The sequence below is a fragment of the Hipposideros armiger genome, unplaced genomic scaffold, assembly GCF_001890085.2.
Source record: "Hipposideros armiger isolate ML-2016 unplaced genomic scaffold, ASM189008v1 scaffold_369, whole genome shotgun sequence".
NCBI classification, from domain to species: Eukaryota; Metazoa; Chordata; class Mammalia; order Chiroptera; family Hipposideridae; genus Hipposideros; species Hipposideros armiger.
This window is the reverse complement of record NW_017731719.1, coordinates 244,468-267,243: the sequence shown is the minus strand read 5'-3', so window position 1 is coordinate 267,243 and position 22,776 is coordinate 244,468. Positions and strand designations below refer to the sequence as shown.

At 36.6% G+C, this 22,776-nt stretch overlaps 1 protein-coding gene across 1 annotated transcript in view; it reads right to left on the bottom strand.

Moving 5' to 3' along the window:
* Positions 1-22,776, bottom strand: part of DTNBP1 (dystrobrevin binding protein 1) — a 155,008-nt gene that overhangs the window by 67,610 nt on the left and 64,622 nt on the right. The window contains exon 7 of the mRNA XM_019662181.1: positions 17,002-17,024. Coding sequence (XP_019517726.1) covers positions 17,002-17,024 — 23 coding nt within the window. The remainder of the gene's footprint in view (positions 1-17,001; positions 17,025-22,776) is intronic.

The window sequence follows — 22,776 nt, the reverse complement described above, 5'->3', positions numbered from 1 at the left end:
TACACACCAAGAACCTTAAAAATGTAATACCCTTAGACCCTAAAAAAAAGTGACCCTAAGAAAATATGTATGCATAGAGATGCTTATTACAGTGTAATTTATAATTAGTACAAAGTTGGCAACTACCTATATTTCCAACAATAGGAAAACAGTATTTTTCAAAAATGTATTAATGGCATGAGGCAATATAGTCTTGTGATAAAAACAGGCAACAAAATTGTTTATATGCTATTTCAGCTGTTGATGATGTATCTCTATAAATTGTGTGTGTGTGTATTCATTCCAAAATTTTTTAGATTATTTCTGACTCGTGATTCTATTTTTTCTTTGCAACTTTTGTATTTTCCTAATTGCCTATAGTGGGAATACATTGCACTTATAGTCATTTTAAAAAATAAAGATTAGGGGCACTTCCATGTTAAAATGACCTGGGCATTGTAGTTAAACATGAGCTAACTGGGTGAAAAACGTGAGTAAAAAGCTATTTCTGGAGGACTGCAGTGCCAAACACCATTTTTATAAGAGGTACTAAAAAACAAGAGTGTGTCCAGACAAGGGTGACCAGGAGAACAAAGTGTCTCCAACCAGGTCATATGAAAACAAGGTGGAGATAACTAAGACTGAAATTTAGGGAGGTTAATGGAGAGTTAGGACTGTTCAGCAAACTGGGTAAACATCTTTTAGAACTGTGCAAAAAGGGATTCTACATAGGATAGGATGTTGGATGATATTATTAAAAGGTTTTTCTAAGATATGATTCTAGAAGTAGAAAAAAGAAACATTGTCTGAAAATCTTTTAAAACTGTTATGCAGAAATCAGTATCTGAAATAGAAAAGGCTCAGTATTTTAGGAACAGTCAAATACTTCATGCCAGATTCAGGCACAGTGTGGGGAAGGCATCTGGAGGCCTCAAACGTCTCTCTTTCGGTCCTGTTTGAGCCTCAGCTCACATCCCCATTTCAGAGGAATCTCTCCTGGGCTCTGTAACAACAATCAGCTTGCATTTTTGTTTTACACTGGTGTTTGGTTTGTAAAATAGTGAGGTATATTTTAAAACAGTGAGGTATAACTGAAAGAAGCTATACAGCAATACCAGTAAGTAGTTAAAACGGAACTAAAGATTAAATCTCACTAAACTACTTAGCTACTAAAGTTTGTGAATTCAAATTTATCTGGTATAGAAAGAGAATGGGAGAAAGGGGCTAGATGTGAATGCAATACATAAAGAAAATAAACTGTAGGAACAGAAAATGAAGTCTAAATCTTGTTTACTTTTCAGCCCTTCACAGGAATCACTGTGTGGAAGTGAGAAAAACACAGGTTCTGAGGGCAGACATTCTTGGCTTTAAATCGCTGCTCAAATGCTCCCTGGTTGGGTGTCTTCTTTAACCACCCTGGCTCTGTTTTCTTGTCTCACAAGTTATTGTGATACTGAGATGCTGTGGTGCCAACTATAATACACAAGGCACATAGCTAGCATAATGTAGATGATTAATAAGTAGTCATTTCCTTCTTTTCTCTAATTAATTATAATTTTAATAAGAATAACAGGATTATACTCATATACCTATAGTGGTACAATTGGTACTTTGTACCATGTTAATTTTACTAAATGGGAAAAAAAATCTTGATGGCAACTTCACATCTTCAAATATTATTTATTTTTTTATTGCATCATTGAAATTATGGTGACAAGTCTTATTACAAATATTTTTACTTTCAATTAAAAATAAACATAACTAGAACTGGTGAGTTATCCTCACGTAGCAAGTTTCTAACTATTCAATTCCATCTTATCTACAACTACCATGCTTCTTTCATAAGTTTTCAAACCTATAATTAGAGACTTGGCAGTAAATAGCATATCAGTAAGAACCTTGCGTAATCGCTGTTGCCTTATACAAATACTCTAAATAGTCCTCTGAAAAACAGAAAAGTGAATTAAACACCTCAGTACTGTTCCAATGTTTCTTTAGTTATATCCTTTACCTTAGGGTAAACGATGTCTTATTTCTCAACTATAGTCAGACTATCCAAATTTAATATATATATTTTATTTGTGGTATAGGCCCTCCTCTTCAAGGACAGCCAGACGAATATTTAAGTAGAAGAGAGGGTTCCGAGTTCGGCTGGCCAAGTGACTTCTCTTGCCCTGAAAGTCTATAAACATCATCAGGCAACTACCATCTTCAGAGAAGGTGCCAACTTCATCATCTGCCTGAAACAGATTTTAATCAGCAGAGCTACAACATCCCAGAAGTTACTCTGCAACACAAACCTCCAAAAAACGGAGGCAAAACCATGAGGGTTCCATATGAATTCAACAGATAAAAATCTCTGTGTGAGCCTGACAGGTAAAATTTTCATGGAACACTCCTTTTTGTGGAACCGGCTTTAGTTCTCTGAAAGGTATAATTTTTGCTGTCAAGTTGATACCATGTTCCAGCAAAGAGGTAATGAAACAGAACAGCTGTATTTACTCATGATAGAAAACATATATGATACAAAACAAAAAGTTGTCCTGATACATTTCTAAATTACTCCACTGCTATAATTATTGATTATATAATAGTGCATATAATCATTGTAAGAAATCATAGAAAGGTAACATTTAAGCATCACGACACTAATCTCAGGGCTCTCCTTTGTGTTGTTTAATACCTCACCAAGCTGTTAGAATTCCAATTCCCCTTCAATATAAAACATCATCTTAGAGAGTTCTAGGTCATGCCACAGTATGACATCTTATGACAGGGCATTAGAATAAAGAATCAACAAGGTCTTAAAAATAAACTGTCTTAGAACTAAAATTAACACACAGGAGGATATAAATATTTCTGTACAACAGGAAATAGATACTAACTTAATTTAAACACTAAGTTATACAATATAAACAAGCTTTTTAAAAGGGAATATACATAAAAAAAAGAACAGATACTTAAAAAAATCTTGCCAGTATTCACCAACAAATCAAGATTTTTCAGGGAGTACTTTCCTAAACGAATAATTTAAAAACTTTAAATTTAATACCAGATTATACCTATATTCAAATCTTTTTTTTTCAAATCTTTATTATTAGCCACTATGTTAAGATAGTATGACTGAAAGAAAAGATGATGCATTATACATCCCTTATAAATACTTTACAAATAAACACTCAAGTTCTTACTTCCTCTATTCTTACCAGTTTACTCCTCAACACTTAATAAATAATGAACAAGAATGTGGTAATACCTCAAGTTAGAATTTCATTCCATTAATGCTCCAATGTTATAATAAATTCCTGAGCTATCATTTTGCTTCAGTTAATATGTCTATCTAAGTCCAAAGAGCTTGAAGGGTTTTGCTCTGCTAAACACAAGATGAGAACACGAGAGAGGGAGAGAAAGAAGAAACTTGCCCTTTAATTCAAGTTTGATGTACACATACCTTATTCTAATTTGAAATCTCAAAAACAGAATAATCAGAATAATGCACTTCTTTCATTTATTTTCTTTGAAAACAAATGGGCTTCTATCTTGACAGGGCGTGATATAAAACATGTCATAATATGTGCCACCTTGAAGGTATAATATGGAGTTTTAAAAAATGCAATAATTATTTAAAGTTATTCCTCAGTTTCTCCATGAATAGAATAAATTACTCAACAAAAAAAACTACCAGTTAATTTTTAAGGTACAATTTTTTTGCAGTAAATTCCACAAGTTCAATATCCTTGTATATGTATTTATAAAAATGCCACATATAGACATCACTACAATCATGGCCGCCAGCCAACAGGTGATAAGGGTGCACTGAAGTTCTGCATATTTAGGAAAACAATATATATTTTTTAATCTGCGTGGAGTATTATGACATTTTCAAAATCCACTTGGAAAATCAGCCATTTTAGATGAACCCATGTAGCAGCATGGAATGAATTTTAACTTTACACTGTTATTAAATGTGGCTCACATATTTAACTGTATTAACTACTTCTGGAAAATAATCATACTAGAAGCAAGGGATGCTGAATTAATTTTATGGAGCTGTACCACAAGAATTGTACTTTCTACTAGCTAGCATTACTTTCTTGGTATTTCATATTTATCTTTTAATATAAATGCTGCCTGATAAAAATGACTTGTCTGGTAATTTTACCCCAATGGATGATACGACACAATATTATAAAAGCAAAAATCTTAGATTTCCATGCAACATTTTATACTTATTTGTTTTGGGTATTAATATAGTAATCATTACTTCTTGGTAATATATAGAAATGAATAATGGTCTCATTAAAATGTACTGCTTGTAGGTTCAAATCAGTTGAAATTTAATTTCTGCTTTTGAATAATATATCATCTGCATACCATGCAAATACTGCAATGTACCCAAGCACGAAGGTACAAATTTTAAAGAAAAGCAGTGAAGAAAAAACAAAGTTCCACCTACAGGCATTCCTCTGACTATTTTCGGTGAGTCCTGGAGATGACATGGATATGAGAACTGAACAAGTAAACAGCTCAGTGCTGGTGAAGTGGAACCTCCAGTTATCAGGCAGCTCCCTTGATGTGCATCTTCTGGGATGTAGAACAAAGGAAGTGAGGCTGAGGCCAGAAGCAGGTTTTCCCAGCTAAACTGTACTAAGCCTGTTAGTTTTCTGCTGATAGCTTAAACAGACAAATATCGGAATCTACTGCCTCTATAAAAGCCAAACGCAAGCTCTCAGGGCTTGGTGTGCAAAGATGTATGCACAGATCTGGGGCCATACCAAATACAGCTCAAAGTGGGGGGAGGACTGAAAATATACTAAGTCCATCTGAATTTGTCATCTAGGCACAAAGACGCATTAATAACATACCAAAAAAGACAAGAAATCTTGCTATCTGAAAGTAATAAAATAAAGATTAAGAATATAGTTCATTTAAAAAAACACAAGGTATTTATAAATTTCCCCCATTTCATTTTTAACATAGCTTTAGCCTAAAGGTTCCTTCAAATTTAGTAACACTAACCCATGGCTTGGAATGTGCTATTTATTTTTAATAAGTATCTTAAATCATCACAATTCCAACAGCTACAAACACTTGTAAGAGTCTTCATGTTTCAAAATACTACACTCTAAATCCCACTCCCTCTGGTCGGTTCTGCATCACAGGTTCATCAATCAACCGCTCGCTCGCACTCATTTTCAGCTTCCTCTTCTCTAGTCTCTTTTCCCTTTTCATACAAAGGCACACAAGTTTCTCACAAATTAAAAAACATTCCTCTTGTCAATGTAACCCTTCTCCTCTAACCGCTCTTCTTTCTTTCCCAGGACTTAGCTTTTGAAAGCATCCTCTCTCCCTCTTTCATTCAAATATTTACTAAGTAACAATGTGCCAAGCACCCAGGGTCACACTGGGTGTGAAACAGAATATTCCACTCAGTCCCGAATTCTCCTTGGTATGGTTTCCATCCTGCCCCCACATCCACACACCCATGCTGCTAAAATTGTCCCCAATACCATCACCAATTAGCTTTTAAATGCCAAACTAAATGACCCTTTTCAGACTCTATTTCACTTTGCCCTCTCCACAACAATATACCATGTTTCTTCTTCTTCTTTGGCATTTCCTTGAAATGTTCTCAACTTAGAGACACCACACTTTTCCTCTTACCTCTGGGGCTGATTTTTCTCAGCCTCCATTGTAAGCAACTAGTTCTCTCCTGCCTGTCCCGTGAATGTTAGTGATTCCTAGATTTCTATCCATTATCATCTGTTTTTATTCTGCCTACTTTTCGTGGGCTACTTCATCCAAACTCAAAGCTTCCAGTCCCACCCATACATTGACTACTCCCAAATCTAGCTCAGATCTTTCTCCTGAGGTTCAACGACCCACTGAATATTTTTACCTTGAATGTATCATAGATACACCTTAAATTAAATAGGCTCAAGACAAAATTCACTCAACAAGAACAAAATATTTAAGGAAAACCATGAAGACTCCACCCAAAAACTGTTAGAATAAATGAATTCAGTAAAGTTGGAGGATACAAAATTAATACATAAAAATCTGTTGCATTTTTATATACTAATAACAAATTATCAGAAGAGAAATTAAGAAAACAATCCCATTTTCAATTGCATCAAAAAGAGTTAAATATCTAGGAATAACATTAACCAAAGCGGTGAAGGACCTGTACACTGGAAACTGTATGACATTAATGAAAGAAACTAATGAAAAATCAAACAAACGGGAAGAAATTCCATGCTTATGAATTGAAAAAATTAATAGTTTAAAATGCACATACTACCCAAAGCAATCTACAGATTCAATGCAATCCCCATCAAAATTCAAATGGCATTTTTCACAGAAATAGAGCAATCCTAAAGTATGTATAGAATCACAACAGACCTCAAAGACAAAACAATCTTGACTTTTGCTAACTATGTATGGTGACAGATGGTCATCACTGGGGTGATCATTTTGTAGGGCAATCAAATATCGAATCATGTTGTATACCTGCTGAAACTAATATAATGTTATATGTCAATTATACCTCAATTAAAAATAGCCAAAAAAATAGCAATCTTGAGAAAGAAAAATAAAGCTGGAGGTATCACTCTCCCTGATTTCAAACTATATTACAATGCTATAGTAATCAAAACAGTATGGTATGGGCCTAAAAACAGACACATAGAACAATGGAACAGAGTAGAGATCACAGAAATAAACCCACAAATATATGGTCAATTAATTTATGACAAAGGAGCCAATAATATACAATGGGGAAAGGATAATAAATGTGTTAGAAAAACTAGACAGCCACATGCAAAAGAATGAAACTAGACTTCTATCTCACAGCATACACACAATTTACTCAAAATGGATTAAACACTTGAATGTAACACCTAAAACCATAAAATTCCTAGAAGAAAGTATAGGTGGTAATCTCCTTGACATTGTCCTGGCAATGAAATTTTAAATCTGACACCAAAAGAAAAGGCAACAAAAATAAACAAGTGGGACTACACCAAACTAAAAAGCTTCTGCATAGCAAAGGAAACCATCAACAAAATGAAATGGCAACCTACCGAATGAAAGAAAATGTTTGCAAGTCATATATCTGATAAGGGGTTAATATGCAAAATATATAAGGAACTCATAAAAGTCAACAACAACAAAAAACAATCTGATTAAAAAATGAACACAGGCTCTGAACAGACATTTTCCCGTAGAATACATACAGATAACCTCACTAATCATCAGGGAAATGCAAAGCAAAACCACAATGATATAGCACCTCACACCTGTTAGCACGGCAATTACCAAAAAGACAAGAAATTACTAGTGTTGGAGGGGACAAGGAGAAAAGGGAACCCTTGGTTGGAATGTAAATTGGTGCAGACACTATGAAAAACAGTAAGGAGGTTCTTAAAAAAATTAGAACTATCATAAGATCCAACAATCCCACTTCTGGGTATTTATCCAAAGAACATGAAACACTAACTTGAAAAAATATCTGCACCCCTATGTTCACTGCAGCATTATTTACCATAGCCAAGATATGGAAATAAGAGTATACCAATGGACTAATGGATAATGAATATGTGGTATATACACACAATGGAATAATGTGTAGCTATAAGTCAGACAGAGGTAAACAAATACCATATGATCTCACTTATATGCATAATCTAAATTTTTTAAAAAATGTAAGCTCATAGATATAGAGAACAGATTGGTGGTTGCCAGAGGTGGGGATAGGGGGTGGGCAAAATGGATGAAGTGGGTCAAAACGTATAAACTTCCAGTTATGAAATTAATAAGCTATGGGGATATAATGTAGAGCATGATGACTATAGTTAATAATACTGTAGTGCATATTTGAAAGTTGGTAAGAGAGTAAATCTTAAAAGTTTTAATCATACAAAAAATTTTGTAACTATGTATGATAATGAATGTTAACAAGACTTATCGTGGTGATCACTTTACAGTGTATACAAATATCAAATCATTATGTACACACTTGAAACTAATATGTTATGTGTCAAGTATACCTCAATATAAAAAATTTTTAATATAAAAATAAATCCACCAAAAAAAAATGCTGAAAAAAGTCAAATATCTAAATAAATGGAGGCACAGCCCATGTTCATGCATTGGACAACTCAATATTGTTAAGAAAACAATTCTCCCCTAATTGATCTATAGATTCAACACAATCCCTATCAAAATCCTAGCATGCTTTTTTTTTGGTAGAAATTAAGAGAAAATGATCTTAAAATTTATACAGAAATGCAAAGGACCTAAAACAGTCAATCTGATTTTGATAAAGAACAATGTTGGAGGACTTACACGTCCCAATTTTGAAACTTATTACAAAGCTACAGTAATCAAGGCATTATGGAATTGGCAATAAGGAACAAAACTGAGAGTCCAGAAATAAACTCTGACGTTTAAGGCTACTGATTTCCTGCAAAGGTGCCAGTGATTCAGTGAGGGAAAAGATAGTTTTTTCAAAAAATAGTTCTGAGACAACTGGATATGAGTGTGTAAAAAAATAAACTTGGGCCGGCCTAATGGCTCAGTTGGTTAAGAGTTAGCTTTAAGAGCGCGAGTTCTGAGCAACACGGCCACCAGTTCAATTCCCACATGGGCCAGTGACGCTGCGCCTGAGCTGAGCTGCCGCTGAGCTGCCAACAGGTGGCAGGATGGCTCAGCTGGTGTAACAACAAGACTGCCTGTTCGATGGTGGGCTACGCCCGCCCACAACTAAGACTGAACTTGGCACCTTGAGCTGAGCTGCCGCCCGGATGGCTCAGTGGATACAGCGTGCGCTCTTAATGACAAGGCTGCTGGTTCAACTCCCGCATGGGATGGTGGCTACGCCCACCTGCAACTAAGATTGTAACACAGCAACTTGAGCTTAGATGCCACGAGCTGCCGACAGGCAGCCAAATGGCGACTGGCGCCCTCCACAATGAAGATTGAAGAACAACAACTTGGCTGGTTTCCTTATCCAATTCTCCAACACTGTTCCCCTCCCCCAATTCCCCAATTTAATAAATAAATAAATAAATAAACTTAAGACTCATATCATATGAATGCAAAAACTAAAAATGGATTATTAAAAAAAACAAGGATCATATATCTAGATGTAAGAGTTAACAATAACAAGTGTTGGCAACGATGAGGAAAAACTACAACCTTCGTACATTGCTGGAGGGAATGTAAAATGGTGCAGCCACTTCAGAAAACAGTTTGGTAGTTTCTTAGAAAGTTAAACATAAACTTATTATATGATCCAGAAATTCTAGTCTTAGCTACATACCCAAGAGAAATGGAAACATATGTCCATAAAAAGCCTTCTATGCGAAACTTTATAGCAGCATCAGTCACAATAGCCCAAAACTGGAAGCAATCCAAATGTCCATCAACTGGTGAAAGGATAAACAAAATGCAGTGTACTCATACAATGGAATATTAATTCAGCAATAAAAAAGAACAATCTACTAATATATGCCACAACAGGGACGAACCTCAAAAATTTAATTAACACTAAGTGAAAAAAGCCAGATGCAGAAAGATTACATATTGTATGATTACATTTATATGAAATGTCTAGAAAAGGCAAATTTATAAAGACAGAAACTGACTCTTGATTGCCTGGTGTTGAGGATGCAAGCAAGTATTGAATGCAAATAGGCAAAAAGGAATCGCTGTACATGATGAAAATGTTTTAAAATTAGATTGTGGTGATGGAAACTATAAATTTACTAAAAATCACTGAATTGTACACTTAAAAATGAATCTTGTGGTATATAAGTCTCAATAAAACTTTCTAAAAAGCATTTCTCGATCTAGCTGATACCAAAACGTGTGCAATTCTGTGGAGTAACTGTGAACTTGCCTGTAGTCATGAAAAAACTGACACTTTGACCTACTCCCAAAATACCCAGCAAAATTCTCTACCATTCCCTGCCAAATCTTCTCCTTTACTTGTATTACATATCCTGGTTAATGAAGAAACTACCCTAGTCAGGACTGTAGGAGTCATTCTAGTCTCCTTGCAACAGTCAGGAACTTCTTTTTATTCTACCTACTTAGTTTCTTGAATCTGTGTCTTTCTCTTCATTCTACGATGACCTTAATTCAAATCTTTTTAATCTTTCTTACTCCAGACCAGCGGTTCTCAACCTGTGGGTCGCGACCCCTTTGGGGGTCAAACGACCCTTTCACAGGGGTCGCCTAAGACTATCGAAAACAAAAAGATATTTACATTACGATTCATAACAGTAGCAAAATTACAGTTATAGAGTAGCAATGAAAATAATTTTATGGTTGGGGGTCACCACAACATGAGGAACTGTATTAAGGGGTCGCGGTATTAGGAAGGTTGAGAACCGCTGCTCTAGACTTTCTCTTTCCAGTCTATCTTCTAGGTGGTCCCAGAAAATTTCCCCTAATTAATTGCAAATATAATCCTGCCACCCTTATTAAAATCTTTTCAGTTCTCCCAGTTCTCCCACTTCTCCCCTGTCTTTTGGCAACAACAGTAACCTCTAAGCTCTTCTGACCATGCACCCGGCCATGAGCAAAAACGTTTAACATGCACCCCAAATGTGTACGTTTATATATCATATACAGACAAGTACATGAACTCCTCCTGTATTATATTACATAATCAAAATTTGAAAATTGAAAAGGATGATATAAAAAAGAAACAAACAGAAGTTCCAATTTTCCTCTTCACTCCTATGTTTTGCATACCCACAAACCTCTTGGAAACCATTGGCCCAAAGGAAAAAGTCTAAACTCCTTTGCATGACACAGAAGGCTGTGTATCATTTGCTCCCTGTCTCAACTTTATCCCTCATTACTTCACCCCACACATCATACTCCTTAACCCTAACAAATTATTTGTAGGTCCCTTATTGAACAAGAAGTTGAAATTTAACTTGTATTCTTGAAAAAAAAAATTAACATCTTTGCAATTGTTCTTTCCTCTTCCTGGAATGTCCTTATTACCCTTTCCAGCCATGTGAGTACTCATCATTCAGATCCAGCTCAAGTGTCACTGCCTTTCTCAAAATAGTCAATTCCTCCCCCCTTTGTGTGCTTATTTCTATTATAATATTTTATATTTTATTAAAATTATACATTTGCCCTTCTGTCCTATAAGCTTTGCCATAGTGCTTTAGATCCTTGAGGACACAGATGACAGTTATTATCATCCAACCTGAGTCTCCATCACTTAAATATTGACAAACGGAGGCTGAATAGTTTTGTCTTCAAGGTTAGGCTAATTCTTGAACTGAACCAACAAATTATCAAGTTTACCATCTATCACCATATTCAGATTTGTAATATGCTAAGGACTGCCAATCCAGCAGTATGCATAATCCTTATCTAAGAGTCATATAAACAAGTGAGAATCCTAGTGGTCTCAGAATGCTCCTATTCAGACGATCTCTTTAATTTTATAACTTCTATTTTTAGTTAAAGTTAGTCATCATTATCAATGGGAACTGCTCCACCTCTAATATCTCAAACTGAAATTCCTTCTTTGACCTCAAGATCCATCTCAACTACATAGTGTTCCTCATCTTTCTGGCGTACACCATCCCCAGTGCCTCATATCTTGCTTATTTTACTGGTCTAGTCAGACCTCTCCTTCGCAGTGCCAATTCCACGGCCACTCATTTTAACCATGCTCTCTCATCAGCTTCCAAGATTACGATGCTCGGCTGATCCATCAAATATGCTCTTCCCATCCTCAAGGCTGTGTTAACCAAAGTGTACTTGTCTTGGTTTTCATTTGTACCTCTGAGCCTAGCCCTACAAATTCAGACTATCTTCCCTTACATGGATTCTCAGGAAATTATTTCCTTCCTCTGTGTCAACTGTTTCCCATGTTGCCAGCCATCCTTTCCTTCTCTGGGGTCTCAGGGAAAGAGATGTCCCTGGGTCCTCCTCCCCAAGGATAATCTATCTGAGTATCATTTCTTTCCATCTTCTCTAGGATCTTAACCAACTACTTAACATCCTCAATTTCACTCTCTCCCCTGACCCTGACCCTGATACTATCTGAAGTTACCTTTCCATTTCTTTCCTCTACTTCATGAAAGAAGAGTTAGCTAATGTTACCTTCATTTCCTAACTTCTCATACACTTTAATATGCAATCTGGATTCTCCCTTTACAAGTAGCACCAATTACTATTTATTGTCAAGTCCAATGGATTGCCCCGTTCTGCTCAACTCCTCTGCATTATTCCATTGCTGGCAACCACCTCTCCTTTACACTTTCTCCTCTCTGGCCTTCCCAGTCACTAAGTTGTCTCGATCTTCCTCCTGTTTTTCTGATCATTCGGGCCCTCTTTCCTTCACTGGCACTGTTTTCCAGGGGTAGCCTTAAATGTGATCACACTGGCTGGCCTTAGCTGCCTTCCCCACATACTTCCATGATGATCCACTCACTGTGACAGTGCTAACTCCTAAATCCCAGCATGTTTTCACACTGTCACCCACACTTCTGACATGGCTGGGTGACTTTATATTAAGGAGATTACAATGGACATCCTCTTATATGGTACAACTGGATCCCATGTTGGTCATTTAATTTTTTTTAAAGCAGTTAATATAGGAGTCCATTAAAAACACATACATAAACATTTTGAAATATAACCATACTTTTATTCATGAATTCTTTGAGTATAGCTCCACTAATATGAAAATTCTTGCATAAGCCATCCATACTACAGTGGATAAAATTTCCAATCTATTTTTAAAAGCAGAGCAGGAATTTAAGATGTGAAACAATTTGTGCACAGAATCTTTCAGGACTTGAATTATTTTTCCCTAAATATTTTCTAATTCTTAATTATATCTTTCACATCAATTTTTAAAGCTATTTACTTATATTAAGTCTTCCAAAGCAGTCAACTTAGTTTTCTTCCAGGTCTCCTTAACACGAGGTTTCATCATTTTATCTGATACTTAATTAAACTGCATATCACAAGGATAAGTATAAACGAGTTCGGGAGCAAACACAACTCACTCTGGGTAAGCATTCAATGCAACCGGTGGGAACAAAAATATTTAGATGTGCAGATGAGTAGCCTATTAGCCCCAAAGGTTCAGCATGTTCTGGCTGTCAGCATGTTTCACACAGAAAAGAGAATGATAGTTAAATTACAAGAACTCAAGTGAAGGCTAAAGAGAAAGTCTGTGTATTAAAACCATGTTAAATCAGGACTCTTACACAGGTAAAAACAATATACAATCTTAAATTTCCTTGCCTCTACACTTTTTAGTGACACATTATTTCTAGACTTACACTTAAGATCTTAAGGCTGATTTTAAGATTTATATATGGAATGACAATTTATTTAAAAATGAAAGTGGGGAAATGATGACTCATCCCTAAATAACAGACATGTCTATTCGTGGCCAATTTCCCTTGTCTCCAGAGACTGAAAAACTTACAGGTGTACCGTGGAGATATCGCAGGTTTGGTTCCAGACCACCGCAATAAAGCAAACATCTCAATAATGCCAGTCACACAATTTTTTGGTTTCCCGCTGCATATAAAAGTTATGTTCACTATACTGTAGTCTATGAAGTGCGCAATAGCATTATGTCTAAGAAAACAATGTACATATCTTATTTAAAAATACTTTATTGCTAAAAAATGCTAACCATCATCTGAGCCTTTAGCAAGTTGTAATCTTTTTGCTGGCAGACGGATTTGCCTTGATATTGATGGCTGCTGACTGATCACTGATCACCATAACAAATATAATAACAATGAGAAAGCTTGAAATATTGCGAAAATTATGAAAATGTGATACAGAAACATGAAGTGAGCAAATGCTGTTGGAAAAATGGCGCCGATAGACTTGTTCAACACAGGGTTGTCACAAACCTTCAATTTGTGAAAAACGCAGTATCTGTGAGGCGCAATGAAACAAGGTATTCCTGTATTAACTCCACACATGCTTGCAATCATGGAATTCCTTCCCCACTGAAAATAACAAACAGGACTGAAAATAACAAACAATCAGGACTTCTAAGATCCTGCCTTCCCTCTTCTACTGTCTATTATTCAAGTGACTATCACTAAAAAGTTTAAAGGAATGCAATGATTTGAGGAACACAGAAAACCTTTCTGCTACCAGTATTAAACAAACAATAACTAGTTTCACTAATAATGTCGAGATTTGCTGTACATGGCACAAGTGAAAGGTGAACTAACTCATTAACCTGAATGAAATAGAGAAGGAAGAATCCATAACTTGGTGGATGACACTGATCTATATTAGACACTGATCTATCTTTGAGGGTTCTAAGTTTGTGTTTTTGTCCCCAAAAGTTAGGTTTTCACCAACTTGGAAAAATGCTTCCGAATACAATTACAAATTGAGTAGAACAAATGCAGGAAGTAATACCTTTTGTTTTCCCCGCAACCTATTATAAAGGAAAAATAAAGGCAATGATGTTCAAAAAATAAGAAATTGCTACAAATTGTTTGAATTTTTTTTCTCCACTAATGTCTTGGAAGAGCAGTTACATTTCTTTATTATATGCTGCTCATGCTTTTGAAATATTAGCAAACCACTCCAGAGGAAAGAATTTTTAACGACTATTGATACAAAAAAAAACTTGATATGATGCAATAATCAATTTTGGTTGTTCAAACTTGCAAACTTTAATTGGCCCAAGGGTGGGTTGGATGTATTGTTTAATGTTGTACATAATTAGGGATGTGTGTAAAAACAAGACATATCGGCATAAATTGAATTATTTTACCAGGTAATACGCAACACTCTCTTAACCTTTTACAAACTGCTGGACTTTCCTTTCTCTCTGAATATTGTCATACTAAAAAAAAAAGAACTGAGATGCAACTTGACATTTTGCGTAATCGGTGTCCCTGCCTATCTTTTAATATTAACTTGATTTTTTTCTTCTCCTAATGTTATATAAAAAGATGCTAGTTGAGGGCCAGCCGAGTGGTGCGTTGGTTAAGAGCTGGCTTGGGACGCCAGCTCTGAGCATCAGGGCCCCAGTTTGGATCCCACATGAGGGCCAGTGACACTGCCCTTTACAGCTAAGATGGTAAACAACAGCTCAACCCGGAGCTGGGCTGCCTTGAGTCACTGGCCATGGTGTAGGCTGCAGCCCCTGCTGCAGTGGGCTGCCATAAGCTACCGTGTGTGGCCGGCAAGCGACTGCCTCACCTGGGAAGAGCACAATGATAATACCAACATGGGCCAGTGAAGCAACGTCCTCCACAACTAAACTGAAGAACAAAAGGACAACAACTTGTCTGTTCCCCTTCCCCTAATTCCCAGCACTGTTCTCCTCCCCCAATTCCCCAATAAAATCTTAAAAAAAAAAAAGCTACTTGAGTAAAAGAAAGAAAGAGGGAAAACAACATGTCATGAGAATTTCAAATGTGATTTTAAACCACTGATGAAAAATAATGTTAAGAGTCATGGCTCACAAATTGATTAAGTATACTGATAGTCATGATAATACATTATATCACATGATCATTTAACATTCCCTCAACAAAATGACCATAAATTTAATCATTTACTGTAACTGTAGTCAGTTTAATAGAAATCTAATCAAAACAAGTCTGTTCAATTACAGTCATAGTAGGAATAAGACTTTATACCTTTTATCTTGAGGGTTAGTCATTTTTTCTAAAATATCCAAACAGATCACACACAGAAATAATCCAACTGTAAATGATATGCTGGAAAATTCTAATCATTCAGTAAATCTAAAGGTCAATACTAATTTATATGTGAAAGATAATAAGCAGTAGTTCAAAATCTTTCTGGTTTGAAATGAGTCTCTCTGAGAACAGTACTTTCACTACTTAATTGCTAATGAGTAATTAAAAATAGCAAAGTGGAAGGGCTTTGAGCTGTTTGGAAAGTCTGGCTGTCCCTATTTTTCACTAGGGTTTCTCCGTGACCAGTAAGGAGTAACATGACCAAGAATTCCTCAGCGCTCCACCTTCAGAAGTTCCCTAAAATTAAAAACCAATGCTGGGTGATTTTAGTACCTCAGAATATAGTTCATCAGAGCTTCTAATGTTACAGATAGAAAAACTGAAAAATGTGAGACTTATCCAAAGTTTCAAGATGGTGGTAGAGCAGGATCCAGCACTAAAAACCTTTCAGTAGGTGCGAGTGACTGCGGGGTCAACTCCAGGAGCACAGCTCTCTCTTCAAACCACAGCCCCCCATGAGGCCCAGACTTTGCACAGCAGAAAACAGAATCTTCTTAAACAACGATTCTCAACAACCTCAAAGTTGGCACTGTGCCATCCTAACATATTACTTATAATGGTCATTCGGAACAACTCTCACTTGGTACATGTGTTACAGCTAAAAGAGAATATCAAAACCACTTAGGATTAATAAAACTTACAAAACAGTATTATCAAACTTTTTTTATTTTTTTATGTAAACAGATTTAAAGAAAAAGAAATGAGTTCTTTCATCATCATCAAGAGGGAACATCTGAGGGCCGGCTGAGTAGCGCGTTGGTTAAGAGCTGGCTTGGGACGCTGAGGGCCCGGGTTCGGATCCCACATATGAGGGCCAGTGACACTGCCCTCTACAGCTAAGATGCTGAACAATAGCTCAACCTGGAGCTGGGCTGCCGTGAGTCACCAGCGACAGTGTAGGCTGCAGCCCCTGCTGCAGTGGGTTGCCATAGGCTACAGTGTGTAGCCAGCAACCAGTGTGAGCGGCCATCCAGAAGCCGGTGACTGATCTGCCTCACCCGGGAAGAGCGCAATGATGGTGCCAACTTGGGCCAGTGAAGCAACGTCCTCCACAACTAGACTGAAGAACAAAAAGGACAGCAACTTGTCTGTTCCCCTTTCCCCAATTCCCCAGCGCTGTTCCCATCCTCCAATTCCCCAATAAAAATCTTTAAAAAAAAGAGGGAACATCTGACATCAATTAACTCTCATTTACTTTAAAGTGAAGAATTAAACACAAAATTACCTTTGAAGGTTTCAAGTTCCTTCCTGTAGAAGAAAAGAAAATGTAATTTTTAAATAATCTATTATCAATGGAAATTGCTCTCAGATTATAATAAAAATTTATCTATTTTTAAAATGCCCAGAGTGATATCTCTGGATGCTCACATTATCAATGCTTTACTGAAATTACCAATATAATTTGCCTAAAGTTACTATTTTCCGTTTTTCTGCTATTACCCTACTAATGGCTCAAAAATTTTAAACTACCAAAATTTAAACTATTAAAACACTGAGGCCTAATAAGAAAACACAGAGCATTTTAATGCCAGCTATGAACCATCTTGGATATATACAAAAATCAGTTTATAAAAGCAGCTAATTTTCCCACCACTGATACATTTTAATCCTCTGTCAGGCGCAACTGATCTCACAGATTCATTGCACACAAATTTTCAAATATCTAACAGTTAACTTAAGTATCGTGACTCATTGCTTCCGTATCTTCCCCCTCCACCATAACCTATCGCCAGTCTTGTTTGTGACTTAGTACAGTAAAGATGTATTTCATAGTGGCATCTTTGTGTGCACTGTATCTGTGAGATCAGTTGCACCCAACGGAGGGTTAAACAATAGAGTTTTAAGGGCTTTAATAAAAAAAATTATTCCGAATAGGAGCAGTTATTTTCCCTTTTAAGTGAAAGGGGAAAGCACATATCAAAAGACTGAGATCCACAGCTCATTCTGACACAAAAGGGCCAAGCCTCCAGGAAATCCTCTGGTTGCTACTTTTGTCAGTGTCAATTAAGGATGCTGAAATACAAAGCTTCCTGGGGTAATGTAATGTGAGAGCAAACAGATGAACAATCATAAAACAAAACATTTTTGACAAAGACGTCAAAGCAAGTTGTTTTCAGGTTCTCCTTCATAATTCTGTAACTACAGTTTTTCTTATTGTTAGTACTAATAAAAAGTAATTTTGAGGAAGTAAGTTTACTTTGTAAAGGCTTGTTATCCCGCTCAAAATGTGAGCCATTTATCTTTTATTTGCACTCTGGGTTTTACTAAAAATCTAAAGATATTTTGAATTCTCAAATCAGAATTGCACACTACTAATTACAATAACTCTCATGTTCCAAAACAGTTGACTACAATTTAATAGCTGACAGGGAAGACTGGTAAACTGCCTACTGAAAGGCCAAACAGATAATCTTGTAACAGTAGAGTGACGGTTCTTAACTCAGTCATCTCACTTCTCTTTCTAAAAATACCACTCTTCATAATAATGCTTCAGCATCAGAGTTCACTAAGAAAAAATAAAGTTTATTTTCAATCCCATCTTTAAAAAAAAAAAAGTGCAATTGTTTCCCTTTAGCCAATAGTCAAACTTCATTCTCAAAAGATTAGGTACATGTCTAAAGTCTACTTTATAAAAAAAAAGTCTACTTTATAAAGTCACTTTACATAAAATTAAACACGCCTAAGGTCTACTTTATATTCCAATAATGGGATGAAAGCTGAAATAACTAACAGAAAGGCCACATGTTATCATAAGAGAGCATTTTGAAAACACCTTCAATTTACTTCTTACTGATGCCCTCATATTAGCAATTCCCTAAGGCCACTGACGGGTGGAAAAGATGATAGGTCACTCAGTACAATATTGTAAAGACATTATTTTTTCTATGACTACAATCTTTAGAAAGCTTCTCCTTTCCTTCTTTTAGACTATGTAGCGGTGAGCAAAATTTCTAAAAGGTATCTCCCATTTGAAAAAGCTAAAACTCGGAGTAATAATTTCACAGACACTGTTCTTCCCCCACACCCAAATACCAACATTCATAAAACAAAGAATCTAGTGGATTTCATTAATGTAATTGCCCAGTTGAGGAAAGCTGCCTTTCATTTGAAGTTATCATGCTCATCTTTCAACTTCTGGCTTCCTCATCAAAATCAGTGGGAACCTGCTATTGAGAAAAGAGGAAAGGCCTAGCAGAGGACTCTTTCTAGGCATCCTCTATTTACAGAATATCATGACCCTTAGCTGTTAGTTAGAATTCCAAAGGGCAGCCGATTAGCTCAGGTGGTTAGAGCACGCGCTCTTAACACCAAGGTTGCCGGTTCAATTCCCACATGGGCCGAGGAGCTGTACCCTCCACAACTAGATTGAAGACAACTACTTGACTTGGAGCTGATGGGTCCTGGAAAACGCCCTCCACAACTAGGTTGAAACAACTACTTGATTTGGAGTGATGAGTCCTGGAAAAACACACTGTTCCCCAATAAAATTTCTTAAAAAATAAACTTCCAAGAAACCCCTTCAGACAGTAAATTGTTCCTGCACCCAATTCCTAAAAACAAAGATTGGTTGAGGTAGTAGTGGTACAGATAACTATGGTTTAAGGTAAAAATCAGTATTATGAAACTTTTTTTTTTTTTTTAGTGAGCCATCCAAGCTCAGCAGCAGCTCAGCTCGGGCCAGGAATTGAACTGCTGTTGCTCAGAGCTTGCACTCTTGAGCGAGCTCTTAACCAACTGAGCCACTCGGCCGGCTCTTATGAAACTTTTAAAGAACGGATAAAGCAGTAGCACTAAAAACCTTGCAATTTCCTAACATTTAGGGCAAACTCCACAATTTGTTAGAGGTAATAAACATTTGGAAATAGAGAAGATATAAGGGAAGGGCAGGCATGTCGGAGGGAAGAGTGAAAGTGAAGGTGTGGCGGCCAAATAATGGAGGTTATATTGAAGAAACAGCAAACACTTCAGGAGAGCAGGTTGAATGAAGAGAAGGAAGCCGGAGATAAGGTTAAAAAGGCAAAGTGTTCTGAGTGCCAAGCTAAAAGCATCTGGTTTTATTTTTAGCAAGAGAATAACAAGCACGAAGCTGTGTTTTAGGAAGAACATTCAAGCTGTGATGGATAGATATACTGACAAGGGGGAGAATAAAAGCACAGAGTACTTTGGAAACTATTAGAGGAGTTTGAAGAAGAGCTAATTAGTGTCTGGAAAGAGCAACCTGCTAAGTGGCAATGGGACTGGCAATGAAAAGGAGGAGTCCACTTTGAAAAATGCCATGAACAGTCCATGGCAACTGATTACATGGGGATAAGTGGAGGAAGGACGACCACATTTACCACGAGGGTTCTAGTCTGGATGGCGGAAAGGAAGGTGAATTCATTAACAATAGAAAACTTAGGAAGAGGAAGGATTTGGGAAGGCAGTGCATCATGAGTTCATTCTGGGACTTGATGAAATAATCTGGAAGATTGGAAACCTAAGGCTAGTGATGCTAAAAGACACAATTTTCCATCCCCTGTGGCCTGCTCAAGGATTTAGCTGCAGATTCCTATTTCCTCACTTCCCATTCAGTCTTGAACCTATTCCAATTTGGCTTCCAGACCCCACCACGGCACAGTTAAGGTCACCAATAATCATCATGTTGCCAAATGCAATGATCACTTCTCACTTTTCATCCGAATCCCTCAGGCAGCATTTGACCCAACTGGCGATTCCTTGAGAAAAGTTTCCTCTGGTTTTCCCCCAACTTCCTCAGTTTCCTTTGTTACCTTCTCTAACTCTTCCAGACCACTAAATGCTGCAGAGCACTGCAAGCTTGGTTCTAGGTCCTCTTCTCTCCTTAACATTCTCTCACAAGGCAATTTCATCCTGCTATGCAGCCTTAAATACCATCTACATGCTACTGACTTCCTGACTTACTGGGTTGTCGGAAAAGTCATGACTCATTTTTGCAATGAAACACATAGAAAAAAATACGTCATGACTTTTCCGACAAACAAACATATTTTGTCTTGATCTCTTGGAGCCCCGAGTTCATATGCAACTGCCTATTTGATAGCTCTACTCAAAAGTGGAGTAGGCTTCTCAAACAGCATTTGCAAAACAGAGTCTATTATCCTCCAGTTCCCTCACCTCACTTGATGTAACAGATTCCTCAAGCTTTGGTTTATTCATCTCCTTCACTCTTCATATCCAATCCAACAATAAGTCCGGTCAATTCTATTTTAAAGCATATCCTGAATTCATCCATTTCTCTCCATCATCACTGCCATCAATCTTATGCAAATATCCATTTTCTTATACTGAATGGAATCTTTATTGAGTTCAATCGCTCATTCAACAAACATTTAGACATTAGGAATAATGTGAGGAATAACAGTAGGAATAATGCTAGGTTTGGGATATACACATTCCATCACCTCAGGAACTTTAGTGAGAAAGAGAAGCGACAAATAGAAACCAATGTCATAGATTAGTGTTCTGGTAATGACATGCTGAGGATTCTCTAGGAATAAAGAAAAAGCAGCAACTCATGCACTTTGGTTTGACAGGAAAGGCTTCCTGGAGGAGCAAGGATTAAAATGAGTTTTGAAGGAAAGTTAAACTGATGATGATGAAGATGATTGGTAACATTTATTGAGAACATGGCTGATATTTCACTCTTAACCATTATGTCATAATCTCAGTTAACCAAATGAAAAAGCACAGGTAAGCAGGGGCTTTTAAGTTACGGTTATTCTCCAAATTTTATTAGAAATGGTAATGACAATAATCAGTGTAAAACAGTGTTCAACTTCATCTTTTCCATGAAGATGTCTATGACATCCAATTGGCAATCTCCCTTTATCTAAATTCCTATAGCACTTAACACCTCATGCAATGCCTTGCAATGCAGTTACTTTAGTACAGGTGTTATCTCCACAATTATACTGCAGAGCTCCTGAATGGCAGAGGTCATGTCTCATCTGCCTTATTCATACATGTGCATGGAGTCAGAGCCGAAGACACTCAGCAAGTCATGATTGTCAAGTGCTGTGGCTGCAGCATATCTGCTTCTTCAAAGGAGCCCTTGCTCAACAATAGAGAATTTTATTCTTTATATATAAAAAAAAATGTGGTCACATAATATCTCATTTCATAACATCTTGTTTGCCACTTGCATTTTCAAAAATTCGGGTCTCTTATTTTTCATAGTTTAACAGTATTTTCAGAAGATCAAATAAATAAAATTGAAATACCTTCTTTTAGATTTTACCATATTTTAAAATTTACTCAATTCAGCAAATTCCTTTACAAAATTTAGCATAACAAACCCTGAAACTGAAGCATTCAACAAATAACATCAGACTCAAAATCTAATAATATTTCCAAAGGGTGAAACTGCTATTTAATCATTTTCTCTACAGGGGTTGAGTTATGAGCGCAGACTAAAAACAAAAAAAAAAGCATCACGTTAATAAATAAATCTGTGGAATGCTGCAAGAAGTATGTTAAATCTGTATATGTATGGAAATCAACTAAATGAGACACACAGATACAAACTTAATAGATTGGAACCACTGGATAAATATCTCCATAAACACAATCATCTCACAGATGGAAGCACACTTTCTCTAAATACTAAACTGTTTCCCTAGGACAAACCCATGATAAAAAGCTAGCAGAATGATTTTGGAGGGCAAAATACTGCATTCAAAATACTACCAAGTGCAAAATCAACTCTAACATTTTTCTTCACACTTGAAAATGTTTAAAGGAAAATTTTTTTAAAGTATGATCAGCAATTCTTTTTTGTAAAGAACACACTTAAAGAGCGACCCTTCACTATGGCTGATGGACAGAATCTATCACCATGACTGGTTCTTCACAGAAAAGACCTTACAAGACCTCTTTCAAAAAAGACCACCTAGGGCCGGCCGAGTGGCGCGATGGTTAAGAACTGGCTTGGGATGCCAGAGGGCCCCGGTTCGGATCCCACATATGAGGGCCAGTGACACTG